The 25,660-nt window shown below is 38.0% G+C and overlaps 1 protein-coding gene across 2 annotated transcripts; it reads left to right on the forward strand.

The window, feature by feature from the left end:
- Window positions 1–18,939: 18,939 nt before the first annotated feature.
- Window positions 18,940–23,846, forward strand: LOC126790125 (3'-5' exonuclease-like). 2 transcript variants are annotated; one of them, XM_050516266.1, is made up of 6 exons: window positions 18,940–19,266; window positions 20,761–20,940; window positions 22,600–22,730; window positions 22,849–23,007; window positions 23,222–23,332; window positions 23,417–23,846. In XM_050516266.1, exons 1-6 carry the CDS (start codon window positions 18,987–18,989, stop codon window positions 23,537–23,539), a joined length of 984 nt encoding a protein of 327 aa, XP_050372223.1. In that variant the 5' UTR covers window positions 18,940–18,986; the 3' UTR covers window positions 23,540–23,846. The 2 variants fall into 2 exon arrangements, with proteins under 2 accessions (XP_050372223.1, XP_050372226.1); XM_050516269.1 differs by lacking the exon at window positions 20,761–20,940.
- Window positions 23,847–25,660: the final 1,814 nt, after the last annotated feature.

Below are 25,660 nucleotides of genomic sequence, written 5' to 3' on the forward strand. Positions count from 1 at the left end.
TGCAAGAAGTATGACATCAAACACAAAATTGGCACTGTTTACCATCTACAAACAAGTGGAAGTTGAAATCTCAAACCGGGAGATCAAGAGCATTCTAGAGAAGGTTGTGGGAAGTGCAAGAAAATATTGAATCACCAAGCTTGGAGACGCACTATGGGCCTACCGGACTGCATATAATTGGTATGTCACCTTACCAGTTAGTTTATGGAAAAACAAATCATTTGCCGGTGGAATTAGAGCATAAAGCACTTTGAGCTATTAAGAAGCTTAATTTCGATCTTGCTAAGGCGGGAGAGAAGGGAAAACTTGATCTTTGTGAGCTTGAGGAAATTAGAATGGAAGCATACGAGAATGCCAAGTTGTACAAGGAGAGAAGCAAGCTTTACCATGACAAGAAGTTAGTGAAGAATGATTTCCATGAGGGTCAACCTGTCCTTCTTTACAATTCAAGGCTCAAATTGTTTCTCTGAAAGCTTAGATCAAGGCGGAGTGGTCTTTTTGAAGTTGTGCAAGTATTCCTTCTTGGTGCTATAAAAATCAAGAATTCAAGAGATGGGAGTACTTTTGAGGTCAATGGTCACCGGTTGAAGCCATATTTGCTAGCAAGTGTGGGCAATGAAGAGAGGTCATTTGCTTTGTGGATGTTCCTCTTACTGCTCTTCATTGATTTGGAGAGCCAATGGACCGGCAAGAAGTCCTTAAAATAAAAGTCATACTTGGAGGTAGCCATGTTTTTGAAGTTGTGCAAATATTCCCCCATGGTGCTATAGAAATCAAGAATACAAGAGATGAGAGTACCTTCGAGGTCAATGGTCACCTGTTGAAGCCATATTTGCTAGCAAGTGTGGGAAATGAATAGGAGGTCATTTGCTTTGTGGATGCTGCTCTTCATTGATTTGGAGAACCAATGGACTGGCAAGAAGTCCTTAAAAGAAAAGCCATACTTGGAGGTAGTCATATTTTTGATGCAAGGAAGGAGAATGACAATTATTTTGGAGCAACACCAATGGTGACAATCCTTAGGGCCTTGCTCTTGTATGTTGTTGATTGGAAGTGCTTATGGTGAAGTTCATGGTCTTCAAGGAGAAGTTTCTCTTAATCATTTTCTTGTGCTTGTCATTTTGTTCATGTTATTTATTTGTAGTTTAAAATTTGAGTGAAAACAAAGAAAACGATCGATCGCCTTTTGCAATTATTTGTTTTCTATTTCAGATTTATTTTGTAACCCCTAAGGCCTTTAGAGGGAGACTTCATTGTAGTTGTACCTCCATGTTGCTTAGTCATTTCTTTTCCAATTTTAATGGCTAAGTATTTGCTCATTCACTTTGATAACTGTAATGCATGTTGGTATGATTATTTCCTAACCTCCTTTGTTTCTAATAAAGTTTGGTGATTGTGACATTTTAAGGAGACATTTTTACTCAATGGTGATGCTTGGACCTAGTGGAGTAGATAGCAAGGACATTGCCTTGTTGGTTTTACATGTTGGTAACTTGGTGCTTAGCATGTCATATGGTCTTCAGGGAGAGAATTTTTAACTTTACTCTTGGTAATGTTTTTCATTTTAGTAATTATATTGTTTTAGTTTTGTAATTAGTTTGTGTCTTTCCCACATACATGGACTTCTCATTGAATTTGCTTTCAAGATAATATTTTCAACGTTGAGGACAATGTGTGCGAGGAATGTGTGTAAGTGTCTATTGTTAAAAAAAACAATGTTCTTTGTTTTAGTTTTTCATTGTTAGTATTCTTTTGTTTTTTTAGGTTCTTTCTAACTTTGATGATGAAATTTGAGCTTGATTTAGATGTGGGCTAGAAAACATGTTTAGGTTTTATGAGCTCTAATTTTTCAAAATATCATTATGAATCAAGTGCTTGTTTTATTTTTATGCGCATAGTTGTCATTTCAAGGTATTGAATATGAGAAGCATTGCTAGACTTGTGTGAGCTATTACATGTCATATTGTGAGTACTTGAGCTTTATTGAAGTGTATGCATAATTTCATGCACTACTTCATTCATGTGTGAACATCTCATTGCTTTGCATCTCTAAAACTTGCTCCATATCTTTCAAAGCTATTTGTCATAATTTTGCGTCTTAGAATTGAACTAGCCAATTAGGAATGCACTATGGTCAAATGAGTATGTCCGAAAATATTGAATATCCTCAGATTTCCATTTTGAGCCTTAGCCTTTCATTTCTTTACACCAAAAGTGCATACCCCTTTAGCTTAAACACTTGTCCTACCATTTCAAGTTTATTTAGTGAGAAATACAAGATTGTTTATAGCATGATGCTTTAAGGAACAAGTTTGGGGGTACTCCGAAAATAAGAAGTGTAGAGGTGTACTTTGTAATTTGTATAACAATTTTATTATTCTTGTTCTTCTTTGTAGTTTAAAAAAAAGTACAAAAGAAAACAAAAAAGGCATTTACATTTGATTATGTAGTTTTGTTCAAGTTTGAGGGAGTGATTTGAGGAATTGAAACTTCTTGGGCATCTTTGGTTCTTAAGTTCGAAATCTCAAAAGAATTGTTGCTCACTAAGTTGCTTGAAATTTGTGATTCTATTCAATTTCATTTCTTTACCTTCTCACCTAAGCCTCATTACATCCAATAAAAGTCATTTTTCATCTAAGATGTGGTATTGTTTGAAAACGAAGATAAGATTGAAGAGCAAGCATATGGCGGTTTGCATGAAATTGTTTTGAGTGTAGTGTAGTTAACCCTTAAATACTTGTGTGGAAAAACACAGTATATACCTTGTGAGTTTATGGTTAACACGGTTAGGCATACATTCTTAATCTTGGTACATTGAAATGACAAATTAGAGATATGTTATACATTTCAAAACACAAGCTTTTGATAATGATTCATGAAGTTTTGAAGCCTACCTTAATTTCCATGTCCTATCATTATTTTGCTCTTTGAGGAAATTGTTGGAATGATTAGATTGTTTTTGTTGTTGTTATGTCAGATTTGGGTTAGTTTGCTTGAGGACAAGCAAAGTTCAAGTTTTTGGGTATTTGTTGGATCATAATTCTCATATATTCTAATACTCTAAAACATGGAATTTGCTTATTTTATGTGTTTAATTTAAATTAGACTAATTCATAAATATTTTGTAGAATATCTTGACAAGAAAATAAAAATGTGAAATTTCGGAAATTTTCCAAATACCACCACTTGTAGCAGCACTATTATGGCAGAGCACCGCCACTTTTGGTGGTGCCATGCATTTTCCGGCTAACTCTTTATAGAGGAGCAACACATTGTTCTATCGCAACTAGATCTCATTTTTTTAAGTTGAGATTTAACTATATCACTTTTCTCTCTTTCTCACAAATCATGGTTCCACATTGTCCAAAAATTCACATTTATATTATGCAAAAATCTGATTTGATTTTGGGTGTAATCATCACCTCTAGGTCCATCATTACCTAGTCATCACCCACTTCTTTTATGATGACCCACTTTCTCTTTTATCACCAACTTCTCACATGATCACCCACTTCCTTCTTTTATCACTCACATTCTTCTATGATCACTCACTTCCCTCCTTTATCACTCACTTCTTCCATGATCACCAACTTCCTTCATTTATCACTCACTTCTTCCATGATCACATACTTTCTTTCTTTATCACTCACTTATTCAATAACCAATCACCCCACTCACTATATCATTATATCTCAGTTTTCTCTACTTTTCCACCACCATTATCTTCTACAAAAACCTCTATCACTACCATCTCCAAGGACACCATCTCCACCACCCACCAAGAGAAAAAGAGGAAGATAACATTTCCATCTACCCATCTCATTCTAAAAACACCAAGTTTCATCACTTCATCATCCATTATTTTTCATACACCATCATCAAGCAAGGAGGAAGAAGAGGAGTCTAGCATCATTTGAGGATCTCCATCACCACCATATCAAGATATCCATTAGTTCATCTACATCATCCTCAACTTGAGATTTATTAGTCACCTATCTACTCTCTCTTTACTTTGATTCATGAGTGAGTAGTTAATTTGTTGGGACTAGAGTGAAAGTCCTAGCCAATCTTGTATGACATTGATATAAATATTTTGTTTGATGCACTTTTCATTAGCACACTAATATGCTAGTTCAAAAGTTGAACATTCATGCTTAAACTTAATCACTTTGTGTATGATTGTTTGTCATGACATGATGAATGATTAAAGCTTGATTAACCTTAGTTGTTTGAAGCATGATAGCATATCATATGTGCATGTTAGAGTTGTGAACTACAATCACTTAGAGATAAACATTGTTGGTTTGCATGATTTCTTCATCTCCAAACTTTATGCACTTAGGGTAAAGCACTTGATACTTAACCGGATTCATATGCATGACTTGAGTAGTTAAGTACTACACCCGAGAGGGGTTGCTTGATACCAACAAAAGAGATTGTCCCTTGTCATACCCGAGAGGGATACAATGAGAGAAATTGACTAGTTAGAGTGACAACATTCAATTTAGTAGCATCATTGTTCACAAGAGAAGCTAGAGATGGAAACCTTAAGTCCTAACTCTCATCGATTTCATCACATCTTCTAGTTTAGTATAGCTTATTTTACATTTTAAGTGGTAATTGAGTTTTTAGAAGTAACTCCACATCCGAAACAAATTTAAATCACTACACCATCTTACATATATCCACCATGAAATTGGATTCACTTGTGAGCCTTGATTTGTGACTTGTACATTTACATATTCTTCTAGCATCCCCTAGGTTCTCCTAGCTAGAGAGGGTTTTTCCAATCTATTGGGTACGACATCTCTTGCTCACAATCTCACTACACTATAACTTGACCCTTATACTTGAGGGTGACCTTTGAGTCGACAGTAATGGGTTCCCATTTATGGCATATTAGTGTTGTTTTTTGTTTATCGGAAATTATGACGGTTAAACGAGGTCCGAATTAGATGAAATTTTAAAATGGTCACTAAATATATATACCGATCACATTAGATGGTGTCGATTTATCCCGAGAAGTTTCCTTCATATAGTCACTTCATAATGCGATAGTTTTATTATAAACCTATTATAAAGGTTATGATACATTAGTGGACACTTCGGCGATCGATAACTCTAGTTCGAAATATGGTCGATCGACACTAGAAGATATGATCAGTATATATATTTAGAGAACCCGTAAAAAATTCATCAATTTTGGACATTATTTGATCGTCTGTACCTACGGTCAACAAAAAAAGAGGCGTTTTGGGGCATCAGGGTATCCCCACGGCCGAAGGTAATTCCTCAAGCATGGAACTAATCCCTGACGGGGCCCATATGAAATGATTCTAACCCGGTAGTCTAGAAACCGCCACAGTAATGTCCTCAATGCCCCAACTCATGCTCATTTTGGCCCAGTTTGAAACAAAGAGGTGTGTAATGCCTACGCCAACGATCGAATCCCTGACTAATGCCATGTTTAAGCCCTGGTCAAAGAGTTCCCGATGTCAAAAACCACTACACCACACCCCGTGGTTGTCTCGAGTCTATTAATTTATAGAGGTCTTATTGTAATTTCAATAGAGCTATTCCAATGGTATCAATAAGTTTAAATGAGGACATCTAAGAGCATCTATATTAGAATTGCTATTTTTTTTAATATCAAATTTAGCAACATTTCTATAGAAACGGAGGTCTAGTAGAATTGCTAATCAATAGCTAAATTTAACATTTGCTAAACCAAATTGACAAATTTGTCAATTATCTCTCCTCAATTTAACTTAAGCTAAATTTTTTCTAGAAAAAACTTGCATCCAACCTAGTATGTATGTGTATGTCCGAATTCTCGTTCATTTGCACACTTGAGGAATTCAAGTACATAATATTAACCGTTTAAAACTTTAGTTTATCAATATAGATCATTATTGTAAAAGATTAATTTAAACAAAAATTGTTTGCTCGGTCGATTACATCAAACCAATTAACGGTTGTTCATAAGACTATTAACTTTCACCATGACTGTTCATTTGTTCAGGAAGATTAGTACACTATATATATAAAAAGATCCAAGATACTAAATAAATATAAAAGTCTTGCTGAATTACATAGTAAAATTTGTTTTTTTTTCGACAAACATAGTAAAATTTGTTCTTAAATCCATACACTATATAGATTCTTAATTTATTTTTAACCTAAATTGTTAGTGGATACAACTATGCTTCCATATCATTGTAAAATGAGCATAAAAGTGACATTGCGGCACATACCACATTATTTTGTACCAAATTTTGGTATAAAACTATGGATTGAATTATTTGAATACACCCATTTCTATAAAGGGCTTCTTATTAAAAAGTCATATTTGATACCTGAAATTAGAAAAAAAATCAAGTAAGATTTTAAAATTAGAAAAAAATCAGTTCGCTAATTATCTTATAGCATTGCCATTAAAATTGATATATTTACAAAGCTGCCACCGCAGGCCACAACTTGTGATTCGACGAGCAAGACTAGGCCTGCTTGACCAGCCATGGCTTCAGTCGGCGTCGATACCAAGCTCACGCCAGAGGAGAACTGATCGGTGAAGCTCGCCGCCTCCAAAATCAATGAAAGGCTCTAGTTGTATTACCTCCAACTCATTCACGAGGAAACAAAGTCACATATCCGATAGAGTAGAGGCTGACCAAGTTTGGTGGATCATGCATCAAGAGATCTCGCGCCGTCGCTCCACTCCTCCCGATCATTTTGGTACTGCCCGGCAAAGATCGCACGTCGTCGAAGCTCCAAACCCATATCCACATCCACATTCTGGTACTACCTGTCACACTATACATCACATAACAAAAGTAGTGTGACAGGAGTTGTGACAGTGGGTGTGACAGGAGTTGTGACATGGGGTGTGATAGTGGTTGTGACAGGTAATGTGATAGAAGTTGTGACAGAGGTTGTGACAGGTATTGTGACAACGGGTGTGACAGGAGTTGTGACAGGGGTTGTGATAGGTAGTGTGACAGGGGTTCTAACAGAGGCAATGTGTGTGATAGTGGTTGTGACAGTAGGTGTGACAGTAAGTGTGACAGTTAGTGTAATAGGTAGTGTGATAGTGGTTGTGACAAGTAGTGTGATAGAGGTTGTGACAGTGGGTGTAAATAAATAGTGTGACAGCTTCTGTGACAGTGAGTGTGATAGCGGTTGTGACAGTAGGTGTGACAGATAGTGTGACAGTGTCTGTGACAGAAGGTGTGACTTGCCGAGAGGAAATGTGGAAATATGTGAAATTTTGTTAAAATTCAAATGAGATTGGTATAAGTATGCTCAGAATGAAGAGAATAGCAGGAATTAGGGAACCTTGAGCTTCGGTTTCGCCGGAATTGCTTGGAGCACCGCCATCGATGGTGGCAACCCTTTGCGATGGTTATTGTGTCTTGTACGGTTGGTCGATTCGGAGTAGATAGTATATCAAATGAAGTAGGGGCGAGATATTTCTAACGGTACCAATTTCGTCAAAATCTATCACCGGACGAAAACGTTATGGTCGAAATTAGAAAAAGAAGGAAAAAAGAAGAAAAATAGTGAGGAATGACAAAACAGTCTATAAAATATTTTTAAAGTGACTTTTTTCTAATTTTGTTGACCTTTTTATAATTTCCACTTAAATGTGATGACATTTTTATAATTAAGGGGAAATTAGAAAAAAGTGACATCTCTCATTATCAATTAGAAAAACATCACCACTAATAATCTAATTATAAAATGGTAAGTTATTTTATATTAAAATTATAAAATAGTTAATAAAATTTAAAGAAATTATAAAATAGTTAGTTGTTTTATATTTTTATGACCGTTATACCATTCTCTCTAACTATCATCAGTGTAATTGAATTTGACGACAAACACCGAAGCTTCCTATTATGAATTTAGAAAACCTCCCATACCTTTGATCCTCTCGTCCGCCGACTATACCAGCTTAACCTCCCCGCCGTCGTCGCCGTCGCCACCCTCATTTTCGCTCGTTCATTCTGACAGTTCTAGCTTCCTCAAAGTTCAGTTATTCTCCTGCAAGCTTCGCTCTCACCGTCGTCACTCTCTTTTCATTTTGATATGTTCTAGCTTCCTCCAAGTTCGTTGCTCTCGTGCAAGCTTCGCCGTCGGCGTCGCCACCGCCGTCAATTCAGGTTAGTTTCGGCGCAATTCGATTTGATTTTTAGAGAACTAATTTATTTCAATTCAATTCTTATTCATGTTGTTAGTTATGCTTCATTCGTTTAATTTTCGCGTTCTGATCATGCATCTTGTTTTTGTATTTCAATTCCAATTTGAGCTTGCTACTGAATTTTGGTTATGATTTTTCTTGCTTGCAAATTGATTTGGTTTTTGTTATTGTTGTTACTCGTTTTGGTTTTTGCTGATCTTTTCTTGATGAATGCTTTAATGTAATGGTTTAGATTGATCTATGACTTTCATATTCAAGATTGTTAGAGTTATATCACGAGGTTTTTGTGATTTTGAATTGTGTATTTTCTATTATATGTCTGTTTGTCACACCATCTGTCACACACCCTGTCACACCGCCTGTCACACCTCCTGTCACACCGCCTGTCACAACTCCTATCACACAGCCTGTCACACACCCTGTCACACCACCTGTCACACTTTATGTCACACCTCCTGTCACACTTCATGTCACATTACCTGTTTTACTTTTTTGCAGGTCACAATGCAGTCTGTTTATACAGAAAAGCTTTCATATTGTGGTAAAGGAGCAGCGATTTCATTTTCGAATAACTGCAGCTTTTTTAATATTTATGAGCGAGTGAGAGGTAGATTTCCAAATCTCAATAGAATGAACTTGAAGCTGCATTTTATAGTTCATCCTGATATTATTGATTATCAGTTGGAAAATGATATTGATATGAAGATGATGTTTCGAATGATGGCACGTCATGCCTCATATCTTGTAGATATCGATATTCTTTCTGTTGATATGGGTGTTTCCGGGTCAGAAAGTATCGTAAGTGATAATATTTGTGACGATAGTAGTGTTTTCTTCGAAGAGAACCATTTTTTGGGTTGCTATAAGCGGGAGGATCCGAAAACATATCGAACTCAAGAATGGGGTACACTTATTCATTCTGTTGATCAAATTTTTGAGGGTGGGGTGGATGACTTTCGATTAAAACTTCACATGTATGCGATTGAGTTGGGGTTTGAAATTGATTGGGGAGGAACAATAAGCAAACTGTTGTAGCTTGTTGTAGCAAGAAGTTGTCAGATGGTTGTGACTGGCTTGTGAAGGCATCCTTGTGCAGGTACTACTGTTGCTGATTTTTATTACTATTTGTGCATTTTCATTCAGTGTGATAGTCACACTACCTATTACATTGTCACTACCCATGTCACATATTTTGTATCACCTATTGTTAAACTACTTATCACACCTCATGTCACATATGTTGTCTCACTTTTATGTTACTCCATTATTCACACTATCTGTCACATCCTCTGTCACACGGCCTGTCACACCGTCTGTCACACAGCCTGTCACAACCTCTGTCACACGGCTTGTCACAAACGCTGTCACACCTCCTGTCACATGTTTGTCACACATACTGTCACACCTGCTTTCACACCACCTGTCACACTTTTTTAACACCTAGTGTCACACTATCAATTTTTTTCTTTATATTTTTGCAGGCACAACAATTTTTTTTTTTGTATTACGAAGTTGGTCAACGAGCATAAGTGTCGTGGTGTTGTACGTCTTCAGAAGAGTAGCATGATGGGATCAAAAATAATAAAATCACTTATGCTTGACAAGCTTCGTGCCGATCCTAATAAGTCAGCTCTTGATATATCCAAGGAGTTGAAGATTGATTATGGATTGGATGTGCCGTATCATAAAGCTTGGTACGACAAAGAACTTGCTATGGAGGCTGTAATAGGTAATGAAGCCGAATCTTATGCTCAGCTGCACTGGTTTTGTCAACAGACCGTTACTGCCAACCCGAAATCTGAAATCAATGTGGAGATTTGCAGCGAATCAAAAAGGTTTCGGCGTATGTTTGTTTCGTATTCAACTTGGATGAAGGGTTTTCAAGCTTGCCGACCTCTTCTATTCATTGATGCGACATTCATCACCAACAAATACCAAGGTCAACTTCTTGCTGCAACTTCCAAAGATGAAAATAGTGGTACTTTCTCTATCTTTTATTTTTCTTTGACTGTTACTGGTAGTGTGACATGTACTGTGACTGATAGTGTGATAGGTAGTGTGACAGGTAGTGTGATAGGTACTGTGACATGTTGTGTGACAGGTAGTGTGACTGTTTTCGACTAATTTTGTTTTTCAGGTATGTATCCGGTAGCTTATGCCATTGTTGATGCAGAATCTGAGAGTAACTGGAGATTCTTCCTCGAGTTTTTGTCTTTTCAGCTATCGAAGTACTCCTCACGTGAGGTCACATTTATTTTAGATCGAAATACCGGCCTTCTTGGTGCATATCCAAAAGTCTTTCCTCAAAATCCTTTAGGATTCTGTTTCTGGCACTTTCTTGCTAATTTGGAAGGCCGTTATACCGTCAATGCCTACCTCAAGCATAGGATCTCTAATTTGTTTATGCAATGTGCTTATTCTCGCACAGTTGATGCATATGAAAAAAATATGGAAGCGTTGCTCGTAGAAGGTGGCTCACCAATTGAGGACTTTTTGGAAGATCTTCCAAAGGAGAGTTGGTGTGCAGCTTTTTTCAAGGGTCAAAGGTATGTTTTCTGCAACTTTTTTGTTGTTGTCCAATGTTTTTTGTTTGTTATATATGTTTTCTGGTAGTGTGATTGGTTTTTGTTGATGGTTCTGGAACTGGTTATATGGCTGTAGTGCGACTTAGTGGTGTGATAAGTGTTGTGACAGGAAGTGTGACAGGTGTTGTTACAGGTGGTTAGGCAGGTTTTATGACATGGAGTGTTTTTAGACTGATATTATTTTCTTTTCCAAGTATGGTGAGATGCCAAATAACATGGTAGAGTGTTTTAACAACTGGTTGTTGCCTAAGAAAAGTCTTCCAATTGTTGAGATGAATGAGGCTATTCGTGTGAAGTCAATGTAACTTATTGCGGCTCGGAAAGAAGAGAAAAATGATTGGGTCTCAATTTTGTGTCCAAAGATGGAACTGCAACTGAAAACAAACTTGGCTAATGGTAGACATTGGAATATTAGCAAATCAGATTCTTATGTTTATGAAGTTCATTGCCTAAAGTATAGAGTTAAGGTTAATTTGTCAATATCTTATTGTTCATGTGGTGAATGGAGTACTAAGGGTTTCTCCTGTTCTTATACTCTCTGCGCTATTCAAGCACATGGCTCCTCTCCTTATGACTATGTCGTGTCTTTCTTCAAGGTATTCTCTTTTCGTTGGTTCTCTTTTCTAGTGTGTATTATTTTCTTCATTTTTCACACAGTAATTTATTTTTTAACTCATTTGTTCTATTCTTGCTGCTTATAGACGGAGAAGTACGTGAAACTTATTCTTACCCGCTCAGTCCTGTTTCATCTATTGCCAAGCTGTTGGAGCTTCCAAAGTCAGATGTTGTTGTTCAGCCCCCCATCACAAAGCGGCCACCTGGAAGACCAAAGAAACAAAGGTACAAAAGTAAGGCTAAAGGTGGGAGGAGGATGATAAAGTGTGGTAGGTGTAGAAAATTGGGCAGGCACAACAGGACAAGTTGCAACAATCCGATATAGTTTTCTCTAGTCACAGAACCAAACACATAGGCAGTTACATTGGAGATTTTATAACTAGATCTATATTCATTATATTTGTTATGAATTGATCACAGTTTAGTTATGTTGAATGAAATGTATTCAATTGGTAGCAGAATAAAGCGGTGCAGCGGCTCGCTGCAGATTTTTTTCAAACTATATGTCTCAGGTGCTGTCACACACCCTATCACAATGAAATGTAATCAATTAATTCTTCAATAAAATTCTTAAAGAGCAACAGAATGCTCTGCAAATAATCACACTACATGTTAGTTCTTCAACGATATATGTTGTTATGAACATATCTTAAGTCACACAACCGCTCACAAGCACTGTCACACAACCTATCACTAGTGTTGTTACAATTCTGTCACAACGTTGTCTGTCACATAACCTGTCACAAGACCTGTCACAAGCGATGTCACAAGCACTATCACAGAACCTGTCACAAGGCCTGTTACAGAACCTGTCACAGAATCTGTCACAAGGCCTGTCACAGGCATTGTCACACAGTCCCAGTATAGGAAAATCGAACCTGCAGTTTGAAATTTCCGGACAATACTTAATTTTTCAAAAGTACCCATTGCGATAAATTACTATCAAATTCAACTAATTGTTTTGATAATAACCTATAACCTATGAACTTTATACATTAGATGTTTTGAACTTTTAAATATTAATTGTTTCAGGATTCAGTTTCCACCAAAATTGAGGGTGACTTATAAACTTCTTGATGACCTTTGCTCGCCACTTCTTGCAGAATTTCATCAATTCGTCTTTCTTATTCATCTTTCCTTGGACTGGTTGCTCCTTCGCAATGCAATGCATGTAATACATCAACAAAGCTCCACACTCTAGCCTGGTCGTCAAAATTTAGATTATCAAAAATGTGTGGTCTTAATACGTCACACGTGCAGTCACAACAATTAAGTATGTGGGATGAAAATAGTTTGCACTTACGAATTATCTGGTTGTTGGATTGGTACAGAGTTTTTCCCCGGTAACCTGTAATGGCTGATGTTGAACTTTCTCGACTTTTTGTACTGCTTCACCCAATTGATTGTCTTTATTTCCTTTTCAGTGAAGGCTTGTTTGTTGAAAATAAGATTATCATATGTGCTCTTGTTGCTGAACTTCATCCTACACCCTTGGCTGATCATTTCATCAGATTACTCTGCAACTACTTTGATCCAGAGTCCCACCATTTCGGCCTATGCAATCAGTTAAAAAACATAAAGAACCAAATACAGTCAAATTACCAGTGTAAACTTTATGTGAGAGCAGGTGTGACATAAATTGTGACTGTAGGTGTGACAGCCGGTGTGACAGAAGCTGTGACAACAGGTGTGACAGAAACTATGACAGTAGGTGTGACAGCCGGTGTGACAGCATGTGACAACATGTGTAAGAAATAGAGAGAAACACTAAATCAGAGAAGGATGAGTTGCAAATGTACCAATTTCTTGGCATCCTCCCACGGTAGCCCACATTCTTTGTGCCTTGGCTCCATAGAATCGAGATGATAAAACATTGGCGAGAGTGTCTGAAATACCAGCAGGGTGTAGTGGTATGAGATTGTATGGATCATCGGGAATAACAAAATAGATGCTTCTCCCAAGTACTCATATAGTTTCTCCCCCATATGCTCATGGATGCTCTTGGCATGTAGGTTTTCGACAACATACTGTTTGAATCAAGAAAGTAGGCAATCAGAATTCCAGTAACAACATCAGTCAATACAAAAATGGTTCGTCAAATTATATTAATGTCTCACCCATGTCAAAATTGGCATTGCCTTTGCTACCGAGTCACTCATTGATGGAGACACACGAATTTTGGAGTTCAGAATACAACCAAATCCATCTATCACATTGCATGCGACTGCTTTACTCTCTATGAACAACTTAAGGTCAGTTTTGGTGAATTCTGTTCCAATCGGGCCATCAAACAATAGTGTCCTACAATGTACATATCACACACGATGAGTCATCATCACAAGTTACAACTACATTAATAGATCAAATAATAAAAAAATGAAAACTAATTTACGAAAGCAGCCACACCTCTTGTGAAACCATCTGTCACAGTAACATTTTTTTGTCCTGTGACATGTATTGTGATAGAATTGTGACAAGCTATGTGACATGAAATGTGAAAGACATAATTCATAGAAACTCAATAACGAGACCAAACACACCACCTGTCACACCTCTTATCATAGTAAGATTTCTATTGAGACATGAATTGTGATAGGCATTGTGACAGAGACTGTGACAGGGTCTGTGACAGGCAATGTGAAACAAGTCATACAACAATTTTTAACAAAAACATGTAAAAGAAACAAATCACATTTTTAAAAGAAAAACCACAATGGTGTAGAAAACATAATTCATACCCGTTGTTTGTATTGTTCCAGCACCGTGTCCATTCTCTCCTTGTCTTCTCATCCATACATTTGACAATGGCAAATTCATTCGAATCAATAACCTCAACTTAGCTAATTGCTGATGGCATGCCATCATCTGGTATATCATATACCAAATCCCCATCATATTTGATGATATATGATTCACATACCTCCTCCTCTTCTTCTGCTGCATCATTCTTTGACTTCTCCCCTTTTTGCTTTTCATTCCACTCCAAATTCTTCTTTCGGTTTTCCTCTTGCTCCTTCTTTTTTCCCATCATTTTCCTCTTCACGTCCCCCACCAAAAGATGTCGTCCCTCTTCTTTTCCATTCTTTTTCTTGTTTTGATGCGTGAAATGTATGAATACATTCCCATTGTCGAAGTAGTCTCTCCAGATTTTTCATAATCAATCTTCATGGCAAAGCTATTTTCATAATCATATGTGTTATCATCAGATGCAGGCAGCTCAATGGATATGCATCCGGAGAAAATGGAATCAGGTTCTTCTCAGCTTCAGCCTCCATGCCAATGTTGGCCTCTGGTGTCTTGAAGTTTTCGAGTGGAATGTTGATTACCGGTGCGGTTAGAGATGAAAAATCCACTAGAGGAGAGAGGCCAGGCATGAGTTTGAAGGACGACATGTCAAACTCCAGTGTGGATGGAGTCTTTTTGGCTTGTGTAGGATATGTTCCAGTTTTCACTATCAGAAAGGTAGCTACAAGTCAGTCACAATATTAGCCACATAATAAGTTCCATCAAAAGTATTCAACTTCAAGAGCTGTCACATATTCTGTCACACCATCTATCACACTACCGGTCACACTAATATTTGTCCTGTGACAGGCCATGTGAAAGGTGGTGTGTTTGGTCTACATATGGGTAGAAAAAAAAACACAAGGGTATACAAAACATAATTCATGATTCAGGATTCTTAGAAACTGACATATAAGATCAGTCACATCACCTGTCACATGTCCTGTCAGACCACCTGTCACACTAATCATTTTTCTGTGACAGGCCATGTGACAGGCAATGTGACACAAGTCATACAACAATTGTCTACAGAAACATGTAAAAGCAACAAAGTACATATGGGAAAGAGAGAAACACAAGTGTGTATAAAACATAATTCATCATTCATGATTCATAGAAACTTAGATAAAAGACCAGTCACATCAGCTGTCACATATTCTATCACACCACCTTTCACACTAATATGTTTCGTGTGACAGGCCATGTGACATGCAATGTGACAAAAGTCAATACAACAATTTTCTACAGAAACATGTAAAAGCAACAAAGTACATATGGGAAAGAAAAACAAAAGTGTGTATAAAACATAATTCATGATTCATAGAAACTTCGAAACATTTTTTGTTCGATGTTAGATATAAACAGATTATCTTTCATATCAAGTAAAAAAAATTCTCTCCCTCTCCTTCATTTTACATGAGTTTTCGAGATTTAGTTACCATGATCATTTTGTTTCTGTTGCAGCTCCTTGCCTTTTCCCACTTTCTCAATCTCTTTCTCCACAGCCAGCTCAGTATCTTTGTGGTGCATCTCTTTCTCCTTCTCCTTCTCCACATCCAGCTCAGTATCTTCGTGTTGCACCTCTTTCTCCTTTTCGCTATGTTCATGTGGCTCTTGTTCTATCGGAGTAGTCTTGTATTCTTACTCTTCAGATCCTGCTGATAGCGCATTTATCATCAGATTGTATTCTTGTATTTTTTCATCATCTTCTTTGCTCTTCGCTCTTAATTTCTCCAAGTTGTGTCTCAACCTTTCGTTCTCCTCCTCATGCTTTATTACTTTCTCCTCTAGACTCGTCTTGATTTGCTGCAATGCAATATTTTTCTCCTGGAGGTCTGCTATTTGTGCCTCCAGTGCCTCAACATCAAATTTTGGCATTGAGCCTTCATCTTTCTCAGCGTTTTCATCTTCGTCAGAGCTTCTAAACTCAGGTTCTTGTTTCACCTTGCGAAACAATTTCTGAAACACATATAGATATATCACAGTTACACATGCTGTCACACATCTTGTCACACAACCAGTCACAACCAACATGAAATAAAAGACCATCATATGGATACATAACGCAAGGTGATTATTGTCATACTTCTCAAGAATCGGCACCAGTTTTAACATGTCCCACTTCAGTGCCAGAGTATATTTGTTTTCTATACCTTCCATTGGTCATATGACAACGGTCTTCTCACATAGCCAGTACTGTTCAAAAATAAGATGTTAATATGGCTTATCAAGCTATATATGAGAAAATAAAGAAAGAAAGAATTAAGTCATGCTTACCAAGAGTATGTGGCTTGAGCGTGTAATTTTTGCGTTGAGCGAAGACCGAAAGATGTGGCCAATTTCCCTTGCCCATGCATAGTTTGCCAGTGATGTTTTTCCCCCACAACGCCCTGACATACTCCCATGCGATGAACGATCCTGAGTTGGGGACAAAGAACCTGGCTAACATGTCTAGTAATACAAGTCTTGCGACATTGATGTCCCTTTTTTCATCTTCCCCAGCCGCAGGATATTCATTTAGCGTCTTTTGCAATGCGTCTGTGATTTTCTTCTACGTTAGCCTATTGTTGGTCGAAAGTTTTTCAAATATGAGTTCTCCCTCCGGAACTTCCTCCTTTGACTTGGAATCCACAAACTGCCACATGAGCGGCACACCAAACAATTGCGATATGAAGCTATCAGAAATCCTAAAAGTCTTGCCAGCAAAGATGAATGACTTCTTGGCCTTATCATAGTTCTCAAGGATTTTCACTAATCCATTGATCGACTTCGTCATCATTTTCCTTGTGATCACTCCATCATATACTGCAGAGAAGAACAGCCCAAACGCTTATTCCCTCAATATTTGCAAGGAGCGTGTCTTGATCTTCTTATTATAAGGAGTAGGATCCGGGTATGCTGATCTATACTTTGCGCTTTGGTCTGCATAGAAACAATTGAAATATTAGGCACAATTACTCCATAGTACAATTACTGTAAATAACACACATCCCCTCACACCTACTGTCACACTCCATGTCACACCACCTATCACACAACCTGTCACAACTACACCTACTGTCAGACATTATGTCACAATTATACATACTGTCACACGTTGAAATGCATTATGGCATTAAAATTCAAGGTTTAGCCAAGGCTTAGCTCAAGTTGTGAAACATGCTATCACACATACTACTGCTATTCTACATAGCACAGTTATGTTCACAAACAATTAGAGTTTAGCTTAATCAACAATATTTACCTTTTTTGCTCTTTTTTTTCCCTTCCGGTGCCGTTTTACAAGTTTTCTCTTTTGACTTGTTAGTTTTAGATTTCTTTTGTGCTGAAATTTTCTCTTTCACCATTCCCTTCACCTTAATCTTCCTCCCTTTCATTTTTGAACTTTTTTTCTTCCTAAGAATCTTCTCCTCCTCACTGCTGCTGCTGCTGGTCTCATCATCATCTTCACCGTCAATGTCATCATCATCGTCGTCATCATTGTCATTGTCATCGTCACTCCAACAACTATTGTCTTCGTTTTCATCTTCACTGTTGGAATTGTCATCATGACTATCCTTACTGTCATTCTCAGTGTCACCTGCACTTGTTTCATTGTCTGTTTGTGTTTCATCGTCACTCTCTTCAGACTCTTCCCTCCTTCTCTTCCTTTTTACTTCCTCCTTGCTGATTTTCCGCCTTTTGAGAGTTGTGTTTTTCTTGCTTGGTGGGACTTTACGTTTTGAATCTGCATACAATCAATCATAGTGAAAAATTGAGTAACATTTTACCACTAACAAATGCAGCCAAAACTACTGTCACACCATCTTTCACACCTCCTGTCACACCTACTATCACAACATCTGTCACACCTACTGTCACAACATCTGTCACACAACCTGTCACAACATCTGTCACACCTCCTGTCACACCTTTTTGAAATGCATTTTCGCATTAAGATTTCCTATGTTTTAGCTTAAGCTGTGACACATCCTATGACATCTACTGTCACAAGTTTTTTTTTGAAATGCATTATGACTTAAGATTTCAAAGGTTTAGCCAAGGCTTATGTACTGTTAGACCTATAGCTTGAAATTCAGGGATTAATACCTTACTGGCGGTCGTGCTTCTGCTTGGTCCTTCATTCCTCAAAGTCTTGATCATCATCATTATGGATTTTGGACTTGTTTCTTCCTCCTTTTGCCATTTTTGTCCTGAAGAACAGATAAATCAAGAAATTCAAATCGAGTTCAACAACAACCAAATCAAACCCATCGAACGATAGAGAAAGACAGAGAGAGAGAGAGATCCTGAGACTCACAATTAGCCGTTGAGAACGATTGCGTCGGCGCGTTGAATTCGGATTCCTAGTAACTTCGTTGTCATCGTCGTCAACGTTTTCTCCGTCGTCGTCGTCGTCGCCGTTGTAGTTGTCTTCAGGAGGAGAAAATCGTTGAAGAAATGCAATGAGTTTTGAAGAGGTCTGAGTTTGAGTTTTTGAGAGAGAATAGAATATAACGTTTCGCGGTTATAAGTGCGGTTTATTTGAGTGGCATTGTCCGTAAATTTTCTAAACATTTGGGGCTACGTTTTAAGCTGTTTTAAAAATGACTTTTTTCTAATTTTCAAAACTTATTTGATCTTTTTATAATTTCATGTATGAAAAAAGATTTTTTTATAAAATTTTTATAATTTAATTCATAAATAGTGATTTTTTTCTAATATAAATTGGGAGACGGTACATTTTTATAAATTGTTTTAAAAGGAAGGAGTGTGGTTTCCGAAAACATAGAGAAATGGCGTAATGAGAGTAGTCGCCGGAGATGGAGCCCTCGCAATCTCACCATGACACCAACGCCAAAGCCACTGCCGCCACCTTATATGAGTCGGAATGGGATGATGAGCCCTTCACAGAGGAAGACCTCCAAGCCATTGAAGCCGCATTCGAAGCCGCTACTGCAGCTTCTCTCTCCAAAAAGCGACGCGCCAATCCTGACGACGACAAAGTCACGGACCAGCTCCCCATTGCCCGGGGCCGGTTTCCGAGTTCGGTTCTTGCTCTCCAGCATCCCAACGCCTTCGCTCTCTCGCCTTGTAGTCAAGGTCTGTTGCCTCACTCTAATGAATTGAATTGGCGCGTAATATGATGAATTGATGATGCTTTAAATTGAAAAATGTTTAATTTAGCTTAACTACTCTAGTAAAGAACACTGGATTTGCAATTTGAATTTGTTTTATTGGTTATTGAAAATGTAGTTGTCTGTTATGTAGATATTTGGGCTTAGTTTTGAGGTTGCGTGGCGAGCCGGAGTGTTGGATTTGGGGATTACAGATGATGGATGAAGAGAGTAGTGTGAAGTTAAGTGGTATTAAGAATGTAGGTGCTTCATGTTTTGTGGCAGCACCTGGAGTCTTCGAGAGGCTAATGGTGCATAATGTAGAGGTATTGTAGTGGATTAACCTTTTGTGGTTTGGATGGGGGAAACTAGGCAGGGGGTGATTGAATTAAAGGAAAAAGCTTGGATAAATGTGAAGTCTTGGAAAGAAACCAGCAAATTTGTTACCTTCCGAGCAACTGCGCTAGAGGGGGAGGAAAACTAATTAGGGGAGGATGATTAGAATTTAGAAAGGTTATGACTAGTGATTACGGTGTTGATCTGCTAAGGAAGCTTTATTCTTTTCAATAAGAGTGTTGGAGCAAAAGAAATTGGAGTTTATGAATGTTGTTATAGAGGAGTTGCACAGTGGATCAATACGGATCTAATTTTTCTCTGTTAATTCTTTTGTCGCTAGAAACCTTCAAGTACGATTCTAAGGGGGAAGAAACTCCCCCCCCCCCCTATGAAATGTGTGTGCAGTCCAGTATGTAGGGTAGTTACACGTTACAAATTTATAGTTGACTTTTCTTTCTGAGGTCAAAATTGGGCTCACATAGTAGAAATGTATTTTGAGACCATTTGAGAAGCAACTCGAAACTTCTGATGTGAGAAGGGTCAAGAAACATTTGGACTAGAGAATTACATAGAGATATTGGATTCTCTTGGCGGAAAGAAAAGGGCCAACTGCTTATTGGTTGACAACGCAGGCATCAGTTTAGTTCTGTGTCTCACATTCTCAGTTTTTGTTCTTTTGTTACTAGTGTTTAATCATAAGCCACCATCATTATCTAGTAACTTTCCCTTCCACCAAAATGTTTAAACTGTTGGTTCTTGAATTCTGAGGCATATGTGTCGAGAATGAGAAGGTGGTTATGGTTCAGTCAGCAAGATTCTAAGCTGTCCAAGTCAGTTTTGGTACCATAAGTCCGACAATGTCAACTAGTTCGCACAAATGGCTTCATTTATCTCTCTGATTGGACAAATTAGTGTTGGACAAATGCCTTGAGTCCAGGACATATCATTTATTTTAAAACGTTGTTGTACAACTCTTGCTTTAATAATGGTGTAATTAAGAAAATTTACAATGCCTAAACGGTTTCATTGAGCTAGCATTTCTCTATTATTTCCACATCTCCTATATGTTTGCAAAGTTTTTAATTTCTTATTATTTGGGGAAGATGCATTTTGTTATATTGGAGGTTTTTTTTTTCGGATGCAGCCAATACAAGGATGAGATATCCTGTGCTGAAGTTTGGAGGTCGGGTTAGATATAGCAGGACCACAGTTGAAGTGGAGAAAGCTGCCATGGAGGTCTTAACGACTGTGAACACAAAGAAAAGCGAAATGGGTCTAAATGCAGTTGGTTTTGACATTGAGTGGAAACCTACATTCCAAAGAGGTTAGCTATGTTTTTCCTTTATCCATTGTTTATTTTTGTAAAAAAAGTATCTAATTTTCATGTAGATAAAGAGTGTTGCTGTTACATCATGGGCTTTTTTCTCTGACCGTTATTATTGATCGCTGATGACTCAACTTTTTTGAGATCAGACCCTCTAATCATGGTTGCCTCCTCCTTTTGGAAATGGACGTGACAAAAAATAATGGTACTATTCTCATGCCACTGCTTTGCACCATCAAATCCCTCCTTACAACCCATGCCACTATAGCACTACCATTCGCTAAATTCTATGTTCTCTGAACCACTCAGTCAGTTTTATCTGTTGCTTTACATATGGTTGAAGTTGTATTCTACCAAATCCCTCTTGCTTAGATATATTTTACTCGCAAAGAATCACTAATTTTTCAACTGGTGCAATTGGACTGTCATATTGTTTGATGCATGATTAGTTTCCCAGGCATGTCTAAGATTTTGTACATTTTCTTTCTCATTCTACAACTGCTTCATATAAACATATACCTGTTAACAGAATACCCTCAACACCCAACAGAATGGGATCCCAGCTTCACCCAAATTTGAGCGTAGGTTCATTCATTTCACTAGACTTCTATTTGACTAATATTTTGTTGGAATTTGTTGTGCCTAACCATTGTCCTTTTGGTGGAGTGGGAAAAATTTTCTTACTAGCTCCCAAAATTGGTGCTATTGTCAAGCAAGCATAGAAGCTTAACAATTTAATAATTTCTAAGGTGTCCGTCTCTAACTTTCATAGCATAGTCCAACCTCAACAAAACACAATCCCAGCTTCACCTTTTATCAAAATTCTCAGCACATGTCATCTCACCAGACTTCTATTTCCACCAAAATCCCTTTGGAATTTGTCATGCATGACCTTGGTCCTTTTGGTGAAGTGGTTTGTCATAGTAGCTCAGTAGCTCCCAACTGTGATGCTTTTGTCAAGCAAGCAAAGAAGTTCAAGAGTTTGATAACTCTTAAGACGTCCTACTCTCCATTATGTGACCGGGGTTCAAATAAGTAAAATTGATTAATTGAAATCATTAAAATCCTTGATTTTACTCCTTGATTTTACTCCTCCCTTTGCATCCAAACCTTCCTCATAACAATCTTGAAAGCCTCTTTGGTTCGTCTGGTAGTGCCAGCACATCCCACAAGACACAGATGACATTGTTTCAGACAATTTAAGTTTAGACTCCTCTTCTAACTAACACACCTCCTTTTGTTCATTAAGGTGGGAGTTTTCGTTAAATTTCTATCTGCATTCTCCATTCCCCTTTGTTCCAAAACTGTAACAAAATTATGATGATATTCCTAACATAAAGTTGAGGGGCTTCTAGATACTCGGACAGTATGTGCATCAGAGTCTAAAACTGAATAGTGTTTTGGATGTTGATATTCTTTTGTGCTTTCCTCTTATCTCTCTCACCATATGTTTGTTGCAATTTGATGTCAAAACGGGGGGGGGGGGGGGGGGGGGGGGGGGGGGGGGGCAAAACCACTTTATGTTGGGATTTGTCTAATGAAACATTGTGTTCTCATACGTTATTTTGTGAAGCAGAGTTGGTTGTTTTTATTTATTGAAGGAATATGCATCAACTCGAACTTTTTGGATCTTCATTATGTGAAATTCTAAATATGCAGGTGTTCCACCTGGGAAGGTTGCAGTCCTGCAGATATGTGGAGACACAAGTTGTTGTCATGTGATGCATATCATACATTCTGGAATTCCTCGAAGTCTGCAGTTACTTCTTGAAAGCTCTTCAATTTTGAAGGTCTGTATAATATATTATTGTACATACTTGCTACAGTAGCCCATTTAAATGTTCAAATTTTATTACTGGAGCATGTACAATGGATTGCATTCTTATGTTAAACGTGATATATGCCCAGGTCGGAGCTGGTATCGCTAATGATGCTGTTAAGATCTTCAAGGATTATAATGTATCCATTAAAGCTTTGGAGGATCTTTCATTTCTGGCTAATCAGAAGCTTGGAGATTCGCAGAATTGGGGTCTTGCATCCCTAACTGAGAAGCTCATTTGTAAACAGGTTGTCCTCGATTTTTCTCTGCTGACCACTATCCATTACTGTTTCTGGTAATCAGTAAAACTAGTGAACGGATGGAATCTCAATTTACTTTTGAATGTGACACTGGCATTTGATCTATAATTATGTTCCCCTCAGTACAGGACTTGATAGAACTTCCTGTTAATTTTACTTTGTTGAATGTGACACCGACGTTTGACCTATCAATGTATTGCAGCTTCTGAAGCCCAAAAAAATTCGATTGGGTAACTGGGAAACCAAATATTTATCAAAAGAGCAGCTGCAGTATGCTGCTACCGATGCATACGCATCATGGTATCTTCATGAGGTTGGTTAATATCACACTTTATTTATATGACAAATATAGATGCTATCACAGAAGTATCATTAAATAAATTGTCTCTTTCTTAAGGTGCTAAGGAGCCTCCCTGATGCTGAAGAACTTGAAAAAGTCACATCAGACCACCAGAGTGAGGAACAACCTGCATCATGTACTGATTTTCAGACTGAGGGACTACAAGCTGCACAATTGTAATGTCTCATTGGTAACATCAGGATCAAAATGAACAAGATAAGCAAAAGGATATGTTTATCTCCTGGCTATAATCTTATTAGCCTCCATCCTTGACATTGCTGGATCTGAGGGGTTGTTCATGATAACATGTTCTGGTCCAGCAAATTAGGTCAGTTTTCATGTATAGTCGTAGTTTTACCATTCTTTTTCCAAATATATTTTGAATAGAGAACATTACTCAATATGAGAGCCCTTGGCTACAATTTATATTTACTCCCTTATAGGATTGTCATGATATGAAATATAAGTAGCGACCTTTTGCTGGTAACATCAGGATTAAAAACCATAATCCTGACATTCTTGGAATAGAGGGGTTTCATAATGAAACAATGCTTCAAATGCAGCAAACTATGCGAGTTTCTCTTTTTGAAATGATAAAGATTAATAAATCCAATGTGCCTTTTGCCACACCTTAGATGATAGATTGTCTTTATTTATGATCTGCATATGCACCATTGCTCTACTAAGTAGATCTTTGTTCAAAATTTGGGCGTCCGTATTTGGTTGGATAGTATTGGGGCTATACTAGTTATTTACTTTGAAGCAAAGGCTTTAAAAGGTTATCTCTTTGGAATGCTCTAAGTCATTTGTTGCGTGCTATGCTTAGGGTTTGGGGACTTGGGTTTGTAGTACCTCCTGCAGTTGACAGTGTGTTTTTGAGGTAAAAAAGAAAGCACAAATGTCCAAATTTGTGTTAGGAGAGATTGAAAATTGTTGTAGTACATAGATGTTGATGCAGAAGATTGAAATTCGATAACTAGGATGCCGCTGAAAATGCATGTATTTGCCAAAATTTATTTTTCAATTAGTTGCAGGTATGCCACCGTTACAAACACAACTTTAGGGAGCTTTTCCTCACCCCACAGCTGAAAACCAACTAGTATATTTTGTGATCATCAAATTTTTGGACACGTGTATATACAAATGTATGTGTACATTTTGATCGATATCACTGACTGGAGGCAAAGTCAAGGCCAACTTGGAGATCATACCCTTTCCGGTGACCTATGTTCGGTGAGCGCGTGAGGGTGCGTCCCTGATGGCTCAACCTGAACTCGGCGCAGACCGAAAGTCCCGCCGTCGATGATTATGCCAGTCTCCCCCGGGAGGCCCCATTGTGGTTGGAGCATCCTCTGACTCTCTGAGTTGTAACCAATGCTCCCCATAGGTACATGTACACCAATATAAAACTTACGCCTTATTACGTAGGGATCCTCCCTTCACAATAAAACCCAACAAATACTTGAACCCTAATAAACGTGTCAACTGTCCTACATGTGGTTGGATCGATATTTTCCGTCCTTAAATCCCCGTCGTCATAGCCAGAAGGTGAGTGTTACCTAGTGACTGGTTGCAGGCCATGGTATTAAAAGCAAATTCAATCCCTCCTTATCTATTGTTTTTGGTACATGCATGCTTCTCTTCTCAATCATTCCTCCTATGATATGAAGCCTCGTGCATAATCATCATACATTCCCATCCACAACCCACAAGCCTCTGTAATTGATTCTTCACCAACACCCAACCAATAAAAAGTCCAGTAGTGCAGTAGGGTTTCAAATAGTAACTTTGTCATTTTGATTAGATCTGTCCCCCTCTTCCCTCCGAATGCGTATCATGTTCTTACCAATGTACTGCTGTTCAACTCTTCTGGTCCCATTGCCCACACTTCAAATCGTCGACGCACTCATTCTGAGATTTTTGAGCCATTTTCCCTTTTGAATGCGACAGGGAGAAAGATGCAGATCGAGGGAGGATGAGTCTGCTGTCTGCATGTGCTTGTGGACCTAAAACAAACATGGCCGACCTGCTCTCATTCTCAAATCTTATTCAAAGAAAATGGCTTTATTGCCTTGTTGCATGTGGGACTCGGAACCTCTCCTAACACACATATATATATAAAAGAGAATTTTCAAGTGCTCCGTACCTTATTTAAGGTATGGATTTGTCGATTCCAGCGACGGCGGGGCGAACCAGCACAGCTGCACTCCCCACTTCCCGGCGATCCCGTTCGTGCCGGTCGGAGCTCCATCGGTGAACCACGGCGGTCAGAATCGCGAAATCGCCGGAATCTACCCAGAA

Source organism: Argentina anserina, chromosome 4, assembly GCF_933775445.1.
Source record: "Argentina anserina chromosome 4, drPotAnse1.1, whole genome shotgun sequence".
Taxonomy (NCBI): Eukaryota; Viridiplantae; Streptophyta; class Magnoliopsida; order Rosales; family Rosaceae; genus Argentina; species Argentina anserina.